General features: G+C 54.7%; 2 protein-coding genes and 1 long non-coding RNA gene across 8 annotated transcripts in view; 2 read left to right on the top strand and 1 right to left on the bottom strand.

The window, feature by feature from the left end:
- FAM117A (family with sequence similarity 117 member A) overlaps positions 1-6404 on the top strand; it is a 55576-nt gene extending 49172 nt beyond the window's left edge. For all 5 annotated transcript variants that reach the window (XM_075911321.1, XM_075911322.1, XM_075911323.1 and 2 more), the window contains 5 exons: positions 424-528; positions 898-1032; positions 3189-3414; positions 3706-3856; positions 4730-6404. In XM_075911321.1, the coding sequence (XP_075767436.1) occupies positions 424-528; positions 898-1032; positions 3189-3414; positions 3706-3856; positions 4730-5072 (960 nt within the window). In that variant the 3' untranslated portion in view covers positions 5073-6404. The remainder of the gene's footprint in view (positions 1-423; positions 529-897; positions 1033-3188; positions 3415-3705; positions 3857-4729) is intronic.
- Positions 1-10958, bottom strand: part of LOC106731804 (uncharacterized) — a 32855-nt gene extending 21897 nt beyond the window's left edge. The window contains exons 1-3 of one of the 2 annotated variants that reach the window (XR_012898018.1): positions 10583-10958; positions 9297-9398; positions 698-819 (exon numbers count right to left, since the gene is read on the bottom strand). This is a non-coding gene — a long non-coding RNA (uncharacterized LOC106731804). The remainder of the gene's footprint in view (positions 1-697; positions 820-9296; positions 9399-10582) is intronic. The other variant, XR_012898019.1, reaches the window with a different exon arrangement.
- Positions 10959-11916: 958 nt separating this feature from the next.
- SLC35B1 (solute carrier family 35 member B1) lies at positions 11917-18381 on the top strand. The gene is made up of 9 exons (XM_075911547.1): positions 11917-12158; positions 13706-13809; positions 14474-14604; positions 15228-15258; positions 15480-15640; positions 16033-16159; positions 17109-17215; positions 17513-17666; positions 18038-18381. The coding sequence occupies exons 1-9, from the start codon at positions 11971-11973 to the stop codon at positions 18088-18090; spliced, it is 1056 nt and encodes a 351-aa protein (XP_075767662.1). The 5' UTR covers positions 11917-11970; the 3' UTR covers positions 18091-18381.
- Positions 18382-20240: the final 1859 nt, after the last annotated feature.

The raw sequence follows: 20240 nt of genomic DNA, 5'->3' as shown, positions 1-20240 counted from the left end.
CTCCTGTGTCCATAAATCTTAAACTGCAGGTCAGCTTGCTCTTCCCACCCCAGCTGCCAGTCCCTCCTCCAGCCAGCTCCTGTTGTGCAAGGGCTGACTAGCTCAGTGCATGGCGTGGAGCGGCCGGGCCGTAGCACCAGCCTTGGAGCTCTGGTTCAAAGCTGCGGGTGTAAAAGGAAGGCTGATACTCCAGGACTTGTAGCAGGGGGAAGCTGTCTGCAGTGTTCTAGAACGGGGGAGTTCACGGTTACGCCTCGGGAGTAATTTCCTCCCCGCCCTCTGAAATGTCCAAGGTTTGTTCTAGCTTGACTGTCCCTCTGTCTTGAAACTTCCTCTGGGAGAACGAGGGGAGGGGAGGGCGGATTTTGGCTTGGGAGCTCTTTCTTCTCGTCTAATTCGACACGTGTTGATTTCCTTTGCTAGATTGCCAAACTGAAGCAGCAGCTCCAGAGAACGAAGCTAAGTGGCAAAGAGAAGGACCGGAGCTCCCCGCTGCCAGGGGACCACGCTCTCCTGGGATCAGTCAGGGTACGTTTTCCCAGGCCGTGTTGCAATGTACCCTAAGGAGGCGGGGGGCACAGTCCAGCCCTGCTCCTGGATTGCAAATCCCGTTTCCAAGTGGCTCTGGATGTTTAAATTCGACTACCCAGCATTTAAGCCTCCTTCTCCCCCCCCCAACCCCTTCTTCCCCACGCACCTCTGAAGGCTTTGGACTGCAGTCAATGGGGTTGAAATCCCCCGTCCTGTCCGGGCCTTCTCCTGTCAGCTGGCTTCCTAGAACATCCTGGCTGGAAGTGCAGAGCTGTGGGCTGGATGCAGCTGTGCGGGGAGATATGGGGGGCTTGTGAGGCTGCAGATGACGACTCTGCCTCAGTCTCACGCTCTGTGTTGTCACAGAACTCCCCTCCTGGACTCCCTCCTGGATCTCCCATTTTGAGGCTTAACCCCTGCTTACACAAGAGCCTGGAAGGACTAAACCAGGAGCTGGAGGAGGTGTTTGTGAAGGAACAAGGAGATGAGGAGCTTCTCAGGGTGAGCTACGTCCCTCGGGGGGGGGGGGGGGGGGGAGCCAGAAGTGTTGGGCTGGAAGGGACTTGAATCGAAGTGCAGTCCCCTGCACTAATTGCCAAGGAAACGGGGAACATCAAGTGCAGAATAGCCGGCTTGTTACTTAGACCAGCTCTCCAGCACCGAGGGGCGTGGGATTCTAACCCACCCTCCACAGTGGGAGCTGCATCCGAGGGCATCACCTGCAGATTCTGTAACCGTGTCTCCCCTGGTGCTGTGCACGTTATTAATGAAAATATTTAGTACCAGGTGCAGGACTGAGGCCCCTCTCCCATGGGACTCCACTGCATGCAGCCTCCCAGCTTGACAGCAGATCACAAGGCGTTGATAACCGCTCTGACTCCAGACTGTGTCAGTTATGCACCCAACGTTCAGTAAGGTCCAGAGCACATGGCCCTGGTGTGCTTAAGAGACACCACATGGGGCTGTAAAATCCAGATAACATCACGACTACAGGTTCTCCCCATCCACTGAGCCAGTAACCCTGTGACAGAAGGAAACTAGACTGGCTTACTTGACAAATGGTCCTTAACATTAACCAAATGAAACTAATGGGCAGCAGATTTAAAACAAATAAAAGGAAGCTCTTCTTCACACAGTGCATAGTCAACCTGTGGAACTCCTTGCCTGAGGAGGTTCTGAATGCTAGAACTAGAACAGGGTTTAAAAGGGAACTAGATAAATTCATGGAGGCTAAGTCCATAAATGGCTATTAGCTAGTATGGGTAAGGAATGGTGTCCCTAGCCTGTTTGTCAGAGGGTGGGATGGATGGCAGGAGAGAGATCGCTTGATCATTCCCTGTTTGATTCACTGCCTCTGGGACACCTGACATTGGCTACTGTGGGCAGACAGGATACCGGGCTGGATGTCATTTGGTCTGACCCCGTCTGGCTGCTCTTCTGTTCTTAACCTTCTCCTCTAGGGGCGCTCAAACTGATAGTGTAAGAATTTGTTCCAGTACCTTTTCAGCATGGAAGTTAGACGCACAGCGCTGTAATTGAGACCTCTTTGGTCCCCTTTAAATCACAGGGACTGTATTTGCCATTCTAGTCTAAGGGACTGTGCATCCCTGACTCTCTCCATTTGCATGGTGCTTGTCTAAGAATACATCAACTCTTCAGAGCAGCGCTCTGTTTCCAGCAAAGCCCCCATCAGGATATTAGAATCCTCGAACACTAGAGCTGGAAGGGACCTCGAGAGGTCATCGCATCCAGTCCCCTGACCTCATGGCAGGGCCAAGCATCAGCTAGCTAGGCCATCCCTGGCAGGTGTCTGTCCAACCTGCTCTTAAATGTCTCCAGGGATGGAGATTCCACAACCCCCCTCTGTCAATTTATTCCAGTGTTTAACCACCCTGACAGTTAGGAAGTTTTTCCTAATGTCCAGCCTCAACCTCCTTTTCTGCAGTTGAAGCCCATTGCTTCTTGGCCTAGACTCAGAGGCCAGGGAGAACAATTTTTCTCCTTCCTCCTTGTAACACCCTTTCAGGTACTTGAAAACCACTATCACGTCCCCTCTGTCTGCTCCCTTCCAAACTAAACAAGCCCAGTTCTTTCTGTCTTCCCACATGGCTCGTGTTCTCTAGACCTTTCATCGTTCTTGTTGCTCTTCTCTGGACCCTCTCCGACTTGTCCACGTCTTTCCTGAAATATGCCCAGAACCGGACACAATGCTCCCACTGAGGCCTAATCAGTGCGGAGCCGAGGGGAAGAACGACTCCTGGTGTCTTGCTCGCAACACTCCAGTCAATGCACCTCAGACAGGTTTGCTTTTTTTGCAGCAGGGTCACTCACTGGACACAAGCTAAATGTGAGTCAACAAAGACCCCCAGCTCCTTTCTGCAGTGCTCCTTCCTAAACAGCTGGATGTTGCTTCAGCATAAATAGCGAACGGTTTCCTAAGGCGTGTGGCCTTAAAACTGGCCAAGAGGAGCTAGTCTGAAGGCTGGTGGAGAAATGGCTCTAATTTGGCACCGCCATGTGTTCTGAGCGGGTCTAGGATCGGCCCCGGCCTGTTGGGTTGAGTCAGTCAACTGGGATCTAAGTGCCACGGGTGTGATGTCTGCCTGCGAGCGAGGGGGCTGGGGCTGAGGGGTTCTCATGAGCGTCCCTCCCTCTAGATCCTGGATGTGCCAGATGGCCACAGGGCACCAGCCCCTCCCCAGGGAGGCTCTGAGGATCTTTCTCTGCTGACTCTGGAGCCCGGCAGTAGCAGCTGCAGCAGCCTGTCTCTGTCTCCGTCCCCTTCGGTGCCACTCCGCTCGTCTCCGCACACCCCGGCCAGAGCAGCTGCTGAGGAGCTGCCCTCTGCCCTGGAAGAGCCGGTGCCGCACCCCAAGGAGAAGGGTAAATGGCAACACCCCAGGGAGCTGTGGGTGGCGATGTGAACAGTGACCCTGTCAGTGCCGCCCTGCTCCCGCCACCTCCAGGATTGGGATTGTGGGAGTCCAGCAGGTACCCAGGACCTGGGGGGAGGGGTGTCCCTGGGTGGGTGCTGGGGCCGATTGGAGTTACAAGGGCTCTGCTGGGCGGGTCTTTGCTCAGTCACGAGGGAATTCTCCCTGCTGGTGCCTGACTGCTGGGCCCGGGGAGCTTCTCCTGTGCTGTGTTTACGGGGGCTTTGTTGGGCTCTTCTAGAATACGCTCAGAGTCTTCCTGCCCTGCTAGAGGACGGGAGCCCCTCTCCAGTCCTGGCCTTTGCCTCCTCTCCTCGACCCAACCACAGCTACATGTTCAAACGGGAGCCCCCCGAGGGCTGCGAGAAAGTCCGGGCCTTCGAAGAGGCTTCGTAAGTATGAGCAGGACCGTGTCTTGAGGGGTGGCGGGACAGTGCGGGGCAAGGGGAGCTGCGTGGCTGCCACTCAAGCCCCCTTGCTTGGAGGCCAGGGAAGTGCACCTAGCATGGCCGGGACTGGGGCAGCGGCCCTTGGGAAGGGTGCGGAAGCAGGGAACCCGCATGCTGCTGGCCCGGCAGGATGCTGCTGTGAGGGCGACGGGTTCCCACCACACGCACACGCACTTGGCTTACCGAGCCAGCAGGCCCTCTGGACACCTGTTAAACAGTCTCCCCACGCCCAGCAGGCTGGGCAGGAAGGGGGGCCTGCTGGTTCTCCGTCAGCCTCCTTCCTTTCCGCCGGCCTCCGCTCAGTGGTTGAGGTGAGAACTCTAGGGAGGGCAAGCAGGAAGCCAAGTGCGACACAGGTCTCCTTTCTCGGGGCAGGCCTGTGCTTAGCACTGCACCGCAGTGACACCTCAGTGGAGCTGCTGCTACACAGACGCCTCCTGTGGAGGTGGAGTCTGTCGAGGGGAGACCCCTTTCTAGTGCTGCCTGCACCAGGGGATAGGCCGGAACGGCAGTGCTCAGGCGTGGGTTTTTCGCAGCCCTGAGTGATGCAGAGAAATCGATCTCTATTGATAGACCTGCCCTAGAGTCTTGTCTGCCCAGCCTCACCGCTCCGGTGTTGCTGGCTGAGTGCTTCCCTTGGCTTTCTGCACACGAAACGGCCTGTCCCAGGTCTTTCCTGCCGGGCAGTGGTCAGCTTGCAAAGGGTTCCAGCAGTCGGCAGCCTCCCCCAAACACACGGCATGTGCTGCTACAGCCGCAATTGCTTGAACTCGGAGCGCCGTTCTAACCCGTTTCCTTTCTCTCTCCCTCCGTCAGCTCCCCCAGCTCTGAGCAGAATTTTCTGCCCTCCTGTCCTGATAAGAACAAAGTCCACTTCAACCCGACCGGCTCTGCCTTCTGTCCAGTCAGTCTAGCAAAGCCCCTTTTTCCGAACATGGGCTTCCTATTCAGGAACTTCCCTGCTCCTCCAAGCCCTGTGGCCCCGGGCACATGCCCCTCCTGCCAGTCCACTGCCCCAGGCCCGTTCCTTGGGCCGCGGAAAGACTCGGCGGTAGACGGCTTCAGCGAGGGCTCTAAATCCCCTCCACTGACCTTTGAGCACTGGAAGCGCAGCCAGACAGAAGAGACCGTCCTCTTCCACAGCTCCCTTGTGGTCTGAGGCCAGCGGGAGGCCCAGCACGGCGGCACATCTGTGGATCTTGGGTGCATCTTCCCCAGCTTGTGGGGCCTTGGAGTAACTTGGGACCTCAGGGCCGGATGGGCGGCCCTGGGATTGAAACCCACAGCCAGTTTCCTCCAGAACGTTCAGCGCCACGTGCCACGGGACTTGCTGCTGGAGCGGCTCCTTCCTGCGGGGCCCCAGCACTTTCCTGGGTCGAAATGTCATCGTTTGTCGAACAGCAGCTGGGACTCAGCCACCTGGCTCTGCCCTGGGAATTCCGGGGACACTTCTCCCCACGTGGCCTTCCTGCTCCTGGGAGAGGGAGGCCAGTCATGTGGCTGCCTCCTGGAGAAGCTGGTAGAAGCCGGCAGAGCTGGTTCCAGCTGCCCGAATGTACTGGGCCACATCTGCCGAGGCATCTGCACTCTGTCGCTGGCAGCTTGAGCTGCTCGGAGCACCCAGAACCGATGAGCCAGACGGGAGGGTTAGGAAGGGAACTGGCCAGTCGTAGGATATCGTAACCCTTTGAGAGAGCCACGTGGCACTTTCAGTAGCCCCTGGGGATGCCTTGCTGTCCCAAGCTAGACTGCAGATCTGATGCCTGTCGGGCCTTTTTAGAGGCCTCTGTTTGCAGAGGGTCTGTCCTGGGAAGCATCTTACCCAGCCGAGGATGACCATGGGGAGAGGAGCTGCTGTGAAGAGCAGTTTGCAAGGCGTGGTAGGTAGGTAGCGAAGGGCCTCTCCTACCACCGCCTCTTTGCAGGGGAAGGAGTTGGCAATAGGAGTCAGAGCTGCATATGAAAGGGTTCCACTGATTGTGGAAGGTTGCTGCTAGTAGGGATGTTACATGCTGCTTTCCAGCCGAATGCCGTGGATGACCTGACTGCATCTGGTAATTTTTGCATGTGCAGGGGTGGAGTTGGGGGATCAGAACCATTTTTTGTGTCTGCAGAAAAACTTTATTCATAGATGTAAGAACTGGGCAGGAGTCAGATCCTGAGACCCAGCAATGCTATCCCAGCACAAAGCCTTATAAAGTGAAACTAGAAGCTGGAGACCTCCAGCTGTAATGGCTCTGGAAAAGGGAAGTATTTGACTTGTTCTGTTGCTAAGGCTCTGGGTGTACTGAAGAACCCTATTTTCTTGTATCTGATGTAGAAACTCTATTTTCTTCCAAAGACACTATTTTTGCAGCTGTTTGACGTTTGTATTTTATGTATGTGTTGCGAAGCTTAAAGGAGGAGTGTTCGCTTTGGAGTTTTCTTGTCTTGTGTTCGGAGTTTTTTGCAGATCTTGGTGTTGACAGTAAAATAATAATAATTCCAGGCACCCAAAGCGCCTTCTTGCTTTCTTTGCAGATTGAGTGTATCTACTCATCCGGAGTCTCTGGCTGCTTGGATCAACAGATGCTGAGACTACATTTTCTGCAGCTATTGGCTTCTAGCTGCTGAAACTTGGACCTTCAGCTTAGAATGTGGGTTGGCCGGCCCCATGCTGGCACACAAAGCTGGGTTCGGTATTTACCACACTCAACCAGCTGTGCCACAGCTCCACGTCTGAGCATAGGCTGTGCCAGAGCCTGGCTAGTGTGTTGCACCTCAAGTAGTCCTTGCAGTGCCTTGAGGCTTAGGACGTGCTGTTTCTAGCCATGCTGTTTCAGCTGCTAGTGTTAAAATTGCTTCTCTCTAATATTAGTTGTGTGCTCATCTTAGCCATCTGAATCCAGCTTCTAAATCGGGCTGTGGAGAGGAAGTGCAGCCAGCTGGGAGGAAAACGCCCACGTACGTAAACTCTGCTTCATCCTGCTGCACAACAACCTACTTCCTGGGGACTCCCTGTAGTTGGTCGTGGCTCCCTGGGTGCTGGGGGCAGCTCAGCTTATTGAAAGCAGGAGCAGACATGCAGGAGGCCAGGTAGCCATTTTCCCAGTGAGCTGGGAGCGCAGAGCCTGGGAGCCAAGCAGGCTCCTGTACCTCAGCTCGGAGCACGTCAGACTTTAGTGGAAAGGGCAGTGAACAAGGCCCCATGCTTCCCGGGACGCCTGAGCCCCTCAGCCCAGCTGTTCCTTACATCAGGATTAATATTGGGGGGACCATCACGATGAGTTCCAGCTCCTGCGTCTTCTGGGGCAATACTAAAACCCTGTGTTGGGGGGGGCCGAGGGGCAATCTGTAAACTCAAGTGCCAAGTAGCCTTAAGCATGCACTTCTGCTGGCTTAGACACCTGCATTCACACCACCACTGCCTGACCCCAGCTGCAGCCTGCCCACATACCACCCTCGGCTGCACACTTGCCCTGCTGCAGCCTCCGGAGGAAGGGGGGTCAGCCAAGCTGAGCTGTGTGGGAAGAGTAACTGGGCACCAGGGACTCACCTGGCCATCGGTGCTCTGTTATGCATCTGTGCAGCTGCTCCAGCAACTCCCATGACAGCCTGCTGATTAGCAGAGCTTCCACACCCAGGCTTTGTTTATACTGGTGGTGCACATTCTCACATGCTTTGGTGCACATAGTTATTCCATGCATGGATGGAAAAGATTAGAGCAGGGCTACTCAACATTCAGCCCAGGGGAGGGATCCTGTGGACATGGCCTCCATTGGGAACATGCTACACACGGTAAGGTGTCTCCTGGGTGGGGTGAGCATGAAAGACGTGAGCAGACAGGTACAGGGTGTTGGCATTTCTAGCCCCCAGGGCCGGGAGCGCTGGGGCATTGTGGGAAAAGCTATTTGCATACATACATGCAACCATCCTTAAGTTGTAGCCCTCAGCATGTGCTGTGAGTGTCATTGTGGCTCTGGGGGCTTCCAGTGTTGCGTAGCCCTGTGTTCAGGGAGCTTGGCTGCAGATGCGCTGTCCTGGGAATAGCAGTTTTTTCTAATCTGTGGGGCCTGGTGTAGTCCTGCTCATAGTAACCTCTATCAGGTGGTGCCCTGGTTTCAAGAGATGACAAGGGCCCTGCTGCACTTGGCTCATAACGAGCTCTTTGAATTGTGCAACAAGACCAGGCCATGGAGACGCAGGATGGAAGGAAAGCTGGCTGCCTCATGGAACGCTAGGCTGCTCCCTTTGCTACTGCTTTCACTTCCCTGCAGCCTGAATGCCGTACCAGCCCTCTCCTCCCCTGGGCACTTGCATCTTGAGCCTAGTGCCCTGCTAGCGTACTCCTCGTGGCCGGCCGTCAGCAGTTCAGTCAATCTGGGCTTATTTGACTAGGGACCCCCTACTGCACGGATCCAGATGCAGGGAGGAATAAATAAACTTGATCAATATTCCTCCCCTCACTCTTATTGCCCCAGTCAGCTGAGATCCTGCCACTACGTGAGTCAGTTTGGCTGGCTGTTGGCTAGAAGCACCGTGCTACACTGATGGGTGGAAGACAGGAATGTGTAAAGAGAAGCTTTTTGTGGGAGCCCCTTCTAACACTTGTAAATCTAGGAAAGTACCGTACCTCTCCCACACGTGGCACCAGCCAGAGGCAATGCCACGTCCACACTCCCACTCAGGTGTGACTAGTCTGAAGTCAAACCTGTCCTCAGCTGTAGGCTGTTTAAAAATAAAGACTTTTGCAGATGCGGTGGTGTTGGCAGGTGATAGCAATTCTCACTAGGTGCTAAGAACAGCTGCAGACTAGAGGTTTCTCAAGGGTAATCACAGCCCAGCTGTTTGTGCAAGCTGGCAGAATGCTAATCTCAACAGAAATGGTTTCTGAACGTTTATCTTGGAGCTGAATCTCTGCAGAACCCCACCCACATCCTGCTTTCTACAGGTGCACTGCGCTTCTACATAGGTATGGCCCAAAGTGCTGGATTTAGTTTGAAGATGAGCCAGCTGACTTTCCTGTGCTCCTCCGTGCAGGGTGTGGTCCCTACACTGAACACCATGCAGGCGCCAGGGCTGGGGAAACGTGCCTGCTGGAGTAAAGATTTTTCTTATGAAAGGGAGAGGGCGGCTGGGTGGAGAGAACATTCCTTGTGCTAGCGCCTGCGAGCTGAGCCACAGGCAGATGCTCCTTTTTAAAAACCAGCAGCCCGAGAACCTGCCATGCATTGTAGTGCATTCGTGGTAGAGTATGGGTGGTGGGAGAGAAGTGATTCAGCGATGGGCATGTGCTGAGCCTTATGCAAGGGCTCAGGGTGGGGAAAGTGGCTGTGCTTGCCTAGCCTGGGGCAACTACATCCCCATAAAGGCCAAGAGAAAAAATAACCCCAACTGTACGTACAATATGGTGGGGGCTAATTTAGCTCCCAACTGATCAGGAAAGAGATCGTGGAGTCACGCTGGATAGTTCTCTGAAGACGTCCACGCCATGTGCAGTGACAGTCTAAAAAGCAAACAATGTTAGGAATCATTAAAAAGAGAATAGGACGGAGAATATCTTATTGCCCTTATACAAATCCATGATACACCCACATCTGGAATACTGCATGCAGATGTGGTCTCATCTCAAAAAAGACATACTGGCATTAGAAAAGATTTAGAGAAGGGCAACTAAATGATTAGAGGTTTGGAAGGGGGTCCCATGGGGGAGAGATTAAATAGACCAGTACTTTTCAGCTTGGACAAGACTAAGCAGGGATATGATAGAGGTCTATAAAATCATGAGTGGTGTGGAAAAAGTGAATAAGGAAAAATTATTTACTTGTTCCCAAAATATAAGAACTAGGGGCCACCAAATGAAATTAATGGGCAGCAGCTTTAAAACAAAAGGAAGTTCTTCACACAGTGCGTAGTCAATCTGTGGAACTCCTTGCCTGAGGAGACTGTGAAGGCTAGGACTATAACAGGGTTTAAAAGAGAACTAGATAAATTCATGGAGGTTAAGTCCTCCAATAGCTATTAGCCAGGATGGGTAAGGAATGGTGTCCCCAGCCTCTGTCAGAGGGTGGGATGGATGGCAGGAGAGAGATCGCTTGATCATTACCTGTTCGATTCACTCCTCTGGGACACCTGGCATTGACCACTGTTGGCCGACAGGATGCTGGGCTGGATGGACCTTTGGTCTGACCCAGTCTGGACATTCTTATGTTCTAAGGGAGCTTTCAGAGCTGTGCTCACTTGTACCCCCGGCCCCTGCACTTATCCCTATGAGCTGCTGGGGAAGAGGTCTGGTAAATCCTTTCCTGAGAGCAGGCCTCCAACAGCCACATCTACGAACAGGGGTTCAGAATAGGCCACATCAGGCTCATCTTTACAAGGGCTGTTTCCTAGGGCTGCCTTATGCCTGTCTTGTGACCACAGACCCTGGAAATCCCTTCTGCTTGATATCGATCTTCAGATGTGCAGGGCTTTAAAGCCCAGGGTTAGGATTTGCCACTTTTGGCTTCTGGACAAGGTTTGAGTTGACTACGTTAGTAGGTAGAGCCTACACGGGTACCAAATTTGCATCTGTGTCTGCACTGACCTCGGTGGATATCTGTCAAATCGCAGGGTTCTAGATACAACATTTGTATCTGCAAAAATGAGCTGCAGCTAGCTGTGGATTTGCAGGGCTCTATTAATACATACCACGGCTAGATGGAATCAGCCAGACCGCTTCCACCTTGAATATTTGCCTTTAGTGCCAGCAGTGTGAGGAGAAGTGGGCTGTGGCCCTAGCAACACAAGGATTGTGCCATGGACTGAATTTCACGTGACCGGGTTCGGTTCCAACGTCAGCGACGCTTCACTGAGTTCAGCAGGTTACGTTATTCCGTGCAGCTTCCTGAAAGGGGAGAACGACGGGAAACACTGGGCTCTGGGCGGGGGCTTCTCTCACGGGCCAGGGCTCTGGCTGCAGAAGAGCCGGCATGCGGGCCAGGCTGGGGAAGGTCCGACTCCCCCCGTGTGGGGTGGTTCACGCCGCAGGCTTGACGCGCTTCCACTTCTGGCTCAAAGCGCACTCCCCCCCACACACACATACATACCCCCCTCGCCCCCCCACACCCCTCACCCCCACACACACACACACACACATACATACCCCCCCTCACCCCCCCACACCCCTCACCCCCCCACACACACATACATACCCCCCCACACACCCCTCACCCCCCACACATACATACCCCCCCACACACCCCTCACCCCCCACACATACATACCCCCCCACACACCCCTCACCCCCCCACACACACACATACCCCCCCACACCCCTCACCCCCCCCTCACACACCCCCCCACACCCCTCACCCCCCCCACACACACACACACATACATACCCCTCCCCCCACACACCCACCCCCCGGGGCTGCCGCCGGCTGCAGAGCGAGGGGCTCAGGCCCGGGGCACTGTCTATGGGGGGGGGGGGGGCTGCAGAGAGCGGCGCCCCTCCCCCCGGCTGAGGGCGCAGGGCCCCGCCCCTCAATACTGCAGGCAGGGGGCGGGTGCTTGGCTCCTTGCCAGGGGGCGGGGCGGGGCGGGGCCGAGTCGCTGCAGCAGCCGGGCTGCCCCCGCCCCTGGCCCCGCCCCTCCCCTTTCTACAGCTTTCCACGCAGCCGCTGGGCGCATGCGCCGGAGGCGGGGCACGCAGTGCTCTGTGCGCCGCGAAGCCGACGGGCGCTAGGACCAAGCGGGAAACCGAGGCCCTGGCTCCCCCTTCGGGCCGCGCGGCCAACCCACGCGCTCCACATTGGGCTACGTCACCACAGAGCGCCCGCGCCAGGGGAGGCCCCGAGCTTTGTGGGGCCCGGGCGGTGCCTGAGCCGGGACCCGCCGCGTCGGGGCTCGGCCGCGGGGCGCAGGCGGCAGCGAGGGCCGGGCCCAGCCCGCGGGGCCCGGTGGGACGAGCTCGGCCCGGGCCGCGCCCCCCCCGGCCCCTGCGACTCCCGCCCCCGCCGCGCCGGCTCCGGCAGCGCCGCGGGCAGCCCCGCCCCCGACCCGGCGCGTGAGGGCAGCGAGGCGGCCGCTGGCTGCTCATGAGGCCCCCCGCGCCGCCCCGGCCGCCGGCCCCGCTGCGCGACGTGCGCCTGCTGCTGCCGCCGGCCCCGAGCGCGGCCATGGGGGCGAGCGGGGGGGGGGCGCTGCCCGAGCGGCTCCGGCTGCCGGTCTGTTTCCTGGGCGTCTTCGCCTGCTACTTCTACTACGGGCTCCTGCAGGAGAGCATGTGAGAGACCCCCCCCCGCGGGACCCCCCCTGAGACCCCCCCGCGGGACCCCCCCTGAGACCCCCCCGCGGGACCCCCCCTGAGACCCCCCGGGACCCCCCCGCGGGACCCCCCCTGAGACCCCCCCGCGGGACCCCCCCTGAGACCCCCCCGCGGGACCCCCCCGCGGGGCCCCCCCCGAGACCCCCCCGCCGCCCCCCCCCCGGGACCCCCTCCCGGGACCCCCCTGGGACCCTCCCCAGACCCCCCCTGAGACCCCCCCGGGGCCCCCCCCAGACACCCCCTGGGACCCTCCCCAGACCCCCCCCGGGACCCCCCGGGACCCCCCCAGGACCCTCCCCAGACCCCCCCGGGACCCCCCCCACCGCCCCCCCCGGGACCCCCCCGCGGGACCCTCCCCAGACCCCCCCCGGGACCCCCCCCGGGACTCCCCCGCCGCTCCCCCTGAGACCCCCCGCCGCCACCCGGGACCCCCCCGGGGACCCTACTGCCCCTCTGAGACCCCCCCGCGGGACCTCCCCGAGACCCCCATGAGACACCCAACTGCACCCCCCGCGAGCCCCCCCACCCCCTGCGGGACCCCCCCACCCCCAACTGCTCCCCCTGAGACCCACCACGCGAGGCCCCCCCCCCCACAACCCTCCCCGCGGGCAGTCCCCCCACCACTCCCCTGCAACCCCTCACCGGCAACCCCCCCCCACTGCTTCCCCCCGCGGACAGTGCCCCCCGCCACCTCCCCGCAAGCCCTCATGGGCACCCCCCCACGGGCCACCCCCCCCCCCCCGCAACTCCCCGCACAACACCCCCCGAATCCCTCCCCGCATGGGCAACCCTCCCACTGCAACCCCCGTGGGGGGGGGGCCCTTCTGCACGGGCGCTCCCCCGCACCTCCCCCACAGGCAATCCTCTCCCACACACAGACACCCCCTCACAAACTCCCCACAAGCCCTGCCCTGAGCTCCCACAGCCCCCCTCCCCCCCCGCACAGTTCCTCCTGCCTCTCCCTGCCCCGTACCCCCACGAGCCAGCCCCCACCCAGTCCCCACCCTACATGCTCCCCTCTGCATTGTCCCTCCCACGCCACGAGCCCCCCCACATCCCTCCCGCATCCACCCACCCTCCCCCAAGCTGGTTCCCGCTCCACCCCACGTACCACTACCGCCCAGCCCCGGGCCCCTCCCATGGACACATCCGCCCCACAATCCCCTGGGTCATACAGGAGGGCATGTAAGTTGCGCCCTTCCCATGTGGAGTCTCCCTCTTCCAGTTTGGGGACCTCCCCCACTTTCTGCAGAATGGCAGAACCTGGACACATCACCTCTCCTGGTATCCTAGGAAAGCTCAATATCTCCACAGGAGAACCCTCAGGATCCTCTGAGAGGTGTTTGCCAGCTGTGTGACTGATCTGAAACTTCATTCCATTGCAGGCTTGGCACAAGCACAGCTGACTGGAAGGTTGTGGGGTTGGGGGACCAGCAGATACAGCTACACTTTTGCTGCAGTCTCCCCGTGTGCCCCTCACCTTTCAATCCCATTTGTTCTTACAGAACTAGAGGTAAATATGGAGAAGGTGCCAAGCAGGAAAAGTTCAGATATGCTTTGTCCTTGGTCTTCATTCAGTGTGTGATCAATGCCATCTTTGCCAGGCTAGGTAAGTGTTCCAGAACCAACCACTGTGTCACCCCTTGCTTTTTCGCATCAGGACCTCTTTGAACCTTACTGCTATGCCACTTCCTTCTCCTCTGGGCTGGGCTGTGACACGCCTCCTGAAGCGTGGGGCCCGAGCAGTGATCGCGTCTACTGCAGATCACCCTCCCAATGCCAATGCTTGCCTCGGTTACAGCGTCCAGGGACTGTGAGCTTTTGCTGAGCACAGTGACCTTTCCGTTTGTCTGCACAGACGCTGGCTAAACTGATTGTCATTCATAGCATTCTTTATTAAGACACTGCATAAAACCAGGTTCTAAATTCTTTTCATTCAAGCTGGTTTTATTGTTGGGGAGGGTAAGAGTTGATGACTAGGCTATCTTGAGTTTTTAGTTTCTACAAGAGGTCTGTATGTCTTTTCTTGGTGGTATTTTTTGTTTGTTTTAAATCTTCCTTGTGCTCTAGGAATTCAGTATAACTTCTTTACCTCAGCGAGCACATGAGCTTGAAAGATCTAGTGATCTTGGAGATCTAGAGAGCTTATCTCCCCTCTCCAGTAGATAGGAATGTGCCTTTTGTACCTCTGACATGGAGAAATACCCTTATGATGCAAGTGCCCAGTCACATCAGCCCATGGGTGTTTCTTGTACATTTTGTCTTTTCCACAGTGATCCAGTTTTTTGATTCCGCCAGGGTGGATCGGACCCAGAACTGGTTGTATGCAGCTTGCTCACTTTCCTATCTGGGTGCTATGGTTTCCAGCAACTCAGCATTACAGTTTGTCAACTATCCGACTCAGGTGAAGAAAAGCAGGCAGTCTGTTAGGGAGAAGGCTGCATTGTAAAAATTCCCTTTACAGATTTGCCCTTTCCCCACTCAGGAGTTTTGCAAATTTCATTTCTGCCATGTGGGATGCTCACATGACCCATCCAGGCACTATGATGGGAAGTAGAGTCAGTTGCTGAAAAAGATTGACTGTGGAGGATGCTGCATTTCTGCCGTTAAGAGTGTTAATGAGGAGAATGGCTTCCATTGCTTTTCTTTACACTCTGTCCCCTACAAGCAAGTGGTGATGGAGTTAGTAATTCTAAAGGGGATTAGCCCTCAGGATGGGTAACACAATCCAGTCACAATATGAAATGCTGCTTAATCAAATCTGGAAGAAGAAAAAATCCTCATGTTTCAGGGTTTAAACCAGTGGCAGAAACATGGACTGGGGGGAGGGAGGTGGATGATCCCCCATCTGCTTACTGCAGGGTTTCTTGGATCTTTTGAAGGATCTGGTGCTGGCCACTGTCAGACAGGACATCGAATTAGATGGACCTTGGGTCTGATCCAGTCTGGCAATTCCTGTAGTTGTCTTGCCTGGTGTGGGGGAAGGCTGCAGCATGCAGCTAGTTAAGGTAGTTTTTCTCTTTACAGGTCCTTGGGAAGTCTTGTAAGCCCATTCCAGGTGAGCAGCTACTAATTTACAGCTTTGAGTGTTTCTCATGCCATGAGCAATCTGTGGATTGCATTCCCAGAAAAAGTTCAGCTGCTTTCGCAATAGCCCTGCTCCCACTAGTGCAGAGAATGATCTATGCACTCCCCAGTTAGATCCAGAACTGGACACAGTATCATTAGATTCTTAGCAGAAGGGTTTTGAGAGCACTTTAACTCATCTTTTCTTTTCAGTCATGCTCTTGGGGGTGACTATGCTGAGGAAGAAATACCCACTAGCCAAATATCTGTGTGTCCTGCTGATAGTCACAGGCGTGGCCCTGTTCATGTACAAACCTAAAAAGGGAGGTGATGATGCTGACGACCACATCTTTGGCTATGGAGAACTCCTCCTGGTGAGTACTGAGCTGTTGAAGCATCAGTAATTCCAAGGCTTTGTGTTGGTGAGAGGTAAAAAGGGTGGTGGTGGGGGAGGGGGGAGTTTAGTGGTGCAGGCTTCTGCCTGGATCTGCCCGTCGTTCGGGATTCACAAAGCCAGAATAAGAACGCTTGGGTAGTGATCTTCCCTCGGGTTCAGAGAGCGGTGTTCATACGTTTCCTACCACATGGTGGTGTGGGACGAAGCGCTGGCATAGCCATGTCTGGCACCTCCCCACAATGCCCTCTGACCAATGCTTATTTAAACTGGTGGAAGTGAGAGGCCTACAGCATTGAGATGCATGCTCCAGGGAGGGAAGAGCTACTGGAGTTATTTTCTAGTCTCCAACTTCTATTTCTTTCCCCTTAGCTGCTGTCACTGACGTTGGATGGCCTGACAGGAGTGTCTCAGGACCACATGAGAGCTCATTACCAAACTGGTTCCAATCACATGATGCTAAACGTTAATCTGTGGTCCACCTTGTTCCTGGGGGCTGGTAAGGAACATCTGAGGAAGCCAGAGCGACCTGGCACGAGGACTGATTTGTAAGACCCTCTAGTCCGGAGCCTTGCCTCCTGTTCTGAAAAGGGCCCAGTGTGTGTTGCAGAGCTGTTTGTTTGGGTCTAAACCCGATCTGTGGAACATTTACTGTAGTTTCTTAAATGTCCGCCAGGGGGCGCTGCTTTTCATAAAGCTCCATTGCTAATACTGCATTCGCATGCCTGGAAAGTTCTTGCTTTTCAGCCTGACTCCCTAGCATAGGTTGTTGCTTCCTAGGCTCTCTTGTTTTGGCGAAGAATGAGATCGCATCAGACTTCTAACCCAAAGCCTCCTTGTTCTGTTTAAGGGGTGGGGTGGGGGATTGCAGAGTGTGTGGGAGACAGATTGTTGGCTGCTGTCTTTTGAGAATTGGGATCCATAGTGAAAGGTGTAGCCTTGTCATGAGAGTAAAACTGGCCGTGGCGTGTTACCCCTGTTCCATTCAGAGGTGAGTCTGTTCAAAAGTGTTGATGAGCTGGAATGTGAAGGGCCTGCGCCTTGCAAAGATGACATTCTTACATCCTGCTGCAGCGCCTGATCCCTCTCGTTGACCTCCTGGCATCCCTTCTGTGGGCTGCAGATTCAACGAGTTCAGGCTAAGTGGGTACAGGAGGGCAGCAAGAGTGCCCAGAGCTGCAAAACTGAGGCAGCAAAGGGACCTCGACTCCTGGATGTTACTTGTTTCAGTCCTGAGGGGATAGCCAACTTGCTGTTTTCTCTTGCCAAGGAAGGTCTCTTGCATGGTGCAGTGACTGGAAGTTCTCTGCCAGTGGTATCTCTGGGTGGAGCTTAGCCTAGGCTCTTATCTGGCCATAGGGAACAAAAGCTAGAAGTATGAATGCTCCAGCTCTGGCTGCCCAGGCTCTCTGGCTTGAGTTCATCCTGCTCCTTTGCACTTTCTGCAGGTGTCTTCTTCACTGGGGAGCTCTGGGAATTCCTGAGTTTTGCTGAACGCTACCCCAGCATCCTCTACAACATCCTGTTGTTTGGCCTGACAAGTGCTCTGGGGCAGGTACGTACGTCTCTGCTTCCTTTTCCTCAGGCACTTGACCAAGGAACGCTTAATGTCCCAGCCGTTGTTTACCTGTGGGACAGAAGTTGTCTGGTCTCCCTGCCTTATTTGATTGCTCTTTGCTCGCTGTTCAGTCAGCATTTTCAGCTCGATGGTTGTGAAGAGTTGTCTTCAGGTTATGGCTGGGATTTGTTCTTTGCCAAAAGAGTCTCTTAAACTGTATAAAATGGATCTTCATGTTGGAGATCTTGCCTTCTCAACCAGACTGAATCTCTCTCTCCCCCTCCCTCTCTCAAGAGTTTTATCTTCATGACTGTGGTGTACTTTGGACCCTTGACTTGTTCAATCATCACTACAACCCGCAAATTCTTCACCATTTTAGCATCTGTCATTCTGTTTGCTAACCCGATCAGCATGATGCAATGGGTGGGAACTGTCCTGGTATTCATGGGTAAGTCCTGGGAGCCTGGCATTTTGAAACCTTTCTCTTCTCCATTAGAGTGGTGAAGTATAAATGGGGGATGATTGACAGGATTTTGGAGAATGGAGTTTCTTAGACCAGCTTGCTGGCAAAACCTCTATTGCAGTGTTTTGGGGAAGGCAAGCGGGATGGATGGAGAGCTCTTTGAGGCAGTTGCTATGGAAGGCAAATCCAAGTGATTTGGGAGACTTTTTAGGCTCTTGAAAAAGTTTCACAGGTGGCCGCTGTCTCTCAAATAATTTAGCACCCTTAACATACTGCTATAGAAAGACCTGACTGCACTTGTTTACGGAAGACCTTGGGCTTGCTTTTACATAATAATTTTTCTCCTTTTTCTGCAGGTCTTGGACTTGATGCGAAATTTGGAAAGGGATCAAAGAAGACAACACATTAGAAAGACTTTTGAACTCTGTACAATTGGAATGAACTCTTAACTTATTGTCTTGTACCTCAGCATCTGTCATGAACCTGGACTCAGGATGGGTGGCTGAGGAAGGGAATGGGCTTGGGTTTTTTTTAATTATGAAGTTTTTAAAAGTGTACATTTTAATCAGGAGTTTAGCCTTTCCCCTCCCGTAATCAAAGCTGCATTCATGGGACCCCATAGCAGGGAGCAATTAGAGTCTTAATGGGAGAAACACTTCAGAACTTTATTAAAGAACAGGAAGAACTATCACTTTTCTGACCTTGGTTTCAAAGCAGTTTTTGATTGCTCTTGGCAAGTTGCGTTCTGAGTGTACAGGTACTACAAGCAGCATTCCTCCTCCACCATATTCCAAAGGAAAGGGTCGGCCTTTGGTTCCTCAGTCTCAGAAAGGCTTGGGTCTCAGGTTGGCACAGGGTCGCAAAGCCCCAGGATCAAGAGACAATGCTGAAGAGAAATCCCATTGCCTCCTAAAATGGGTCTCTGCAATATGGCAGGTGAAGCTAGTTTTTGTTCATAAACTCAGCTTACGCAGCTTGTAATCTTCTCTCCATCAGCACTATTTAAAATAGAGCAACTTTGGTATCTGTAACAAAGTCCTGGGCTCTGCAGTTTTCATCCCATCTGCTTAACCACTTGGGGCCAAATTAATTCTCTTTCATCCCACCCCCTCTGCTGTTGAAGAAACAAGACCCTCTGCTGCTAAAATCATGCCAAGGTTTTGTGACAGAAGCTTCTAAATGTTGAAAGTGCCCTTGTTAATTAACCAGCATCTCTGAGAGCTGTGGAACGCCTGCCCTTGAGTGCACAGGCTGTCTCCCCAGTGTTGTAGGGGGAGGGGCTATTAGCATAACGATCCCTTCAAAGTTGGAGAGCAAAATTCTCCAAAGAGCAAACTTTACACATGAAAGCGCGTTTCCACCAGCTGTTGCTTCATCTCCATCTGTTCTGTGGCTTTGGCCTCTTGCCCCTCCAGCTGGGATCGTGATCGCCTTCCTGAGCGACTGCTGCAGTGCTGCTCTTCCCCACATGTCCTGGCCCCAGATTGACTTTCATTAATCTCTCTAATGTCCCACTGCTCTTCCCAAAGGGCCGGTTTCTTTCAAAATTGAACTTTTTAGGCAAAGATTAAAATTCATCTGGACAATTTTTCTCTGTCACCAGCTCCTCCTCACTGGCTCGCTATTTTCTCAACTGTCAACTGATTAAGAGCAAACGTTCTCGGAAGTGGAGAATCTTGCTGTTTAACTCCAAGGCTTTGTCTACACTGCAGGGTTTTTGCGCAAGAAGCTTTTCGCGGAAGAAATCGTCCGCAAAAACATCTTGCGCCAAAGCACGTCCACACCTCAAAAGCACATGGCAAACGTGATGTGCTCTTGAGCAAGAGGGCGTCCACACTGCATGGACACTTGCGCAAGAAAGCTCTGATGGCCATTCACAGAAACCCCCTCAGAGAGTCCACACCTGCCTTTTTGCACAAGAGCTGTAGGTCAAAAAGGAGTTATTGCGTGTGGGGAGAGGAGTAACTATCGACAAAAGCCCTCTGTCCTGCCCATTTACTGTGGGGGGGGGGGGGGGGTGTATTTTTTGCACAAAAACACGCTTGAGGTGTGGACACTCCGTAGGTTTTTGCACAAAAACCTTGTAGTGTAGACATAGCCACAGTCTTGTGTTCACCGTGAAATGTGGCTTTGCTGAACTTGATATGCTGGTGTCTGGTCCTAAGTCCCTCTGTGCATACCTCCATGAAGTACAGCTTTATCCTCTCAACACCCCATTTCTACAGCTCAGGACGGGGGGGGCAGATACAGCCACCAGCCTTGTCACCTGCTCTGACAAGACCCCAAGGCAGGTTCCTCTGCCTGCTACAGCCCCAGGTTGCTCACTTGGTGCCGCACTGGCCAATGGGAGCTGTGGTGATTAGCCTGGTGAAAGAGGTAGCTTATGAAGTGGTCCCCTCCTCCCCACAGCCAGGGGCAGGTGGTGCAGAGCGGCACAAGGAGGGAGCCCCCAGCTGCTCTAGAACAGCTTGAGGCTGTGGCAAATGGAGCCTGCCTTGGTCCCTGTTAAGCTGGTGGCTGAGAGCTGCCTATGGTAAGCATTTCCTGGACTTCTGGTAC

Source organism: Pelodiscus sinensis, chromosome 29 (genome assembly GCF_049634645.1).
Source record: "Pelodiscus sinensis isolate JC-2024 chromosome 29, ASM4963464v1, whole genome shotgun sequence".
Lineage (NCBI taxonomy): Eukaryota > Metazoa > Chordata > Testudines > Trionychidae > Pelodiscus > Pelodiscus sinensis.
Note: the sequence above shows the minus strand (reverse complement) of the source record. Positions and strands in the feature narration are given on the sequence as shown.

What these genes read in the sequence shown, in the direction of transcription:
- SLC35B1 (XM_075911547.1), top strand. Translation starts at nt 11,971, where the DNA reads ATGAGGCCCCCCGCGCCGCCCCGGCCGCCGGCCCCGCTGCGCGACGTG. An exon ending in TTGTCAACTATCCGACTCAG is followed by an intron (nt 14,605 to 15,227) that starts GTGAAGAAAAGC and finishes TTCTCTTTACAG; the next exon opens with GTCCTTGGGAAGTCTTGTAA. An exon ending in AACTGTCCTGGTATTCATGG is followed by an intron (nt 17,667 to 18,037) that starts GTAAGTCCTGGG and finishes CTTTTTCTGCAG; the next exon opens with GTCTTGGACTTGATGCGAAA.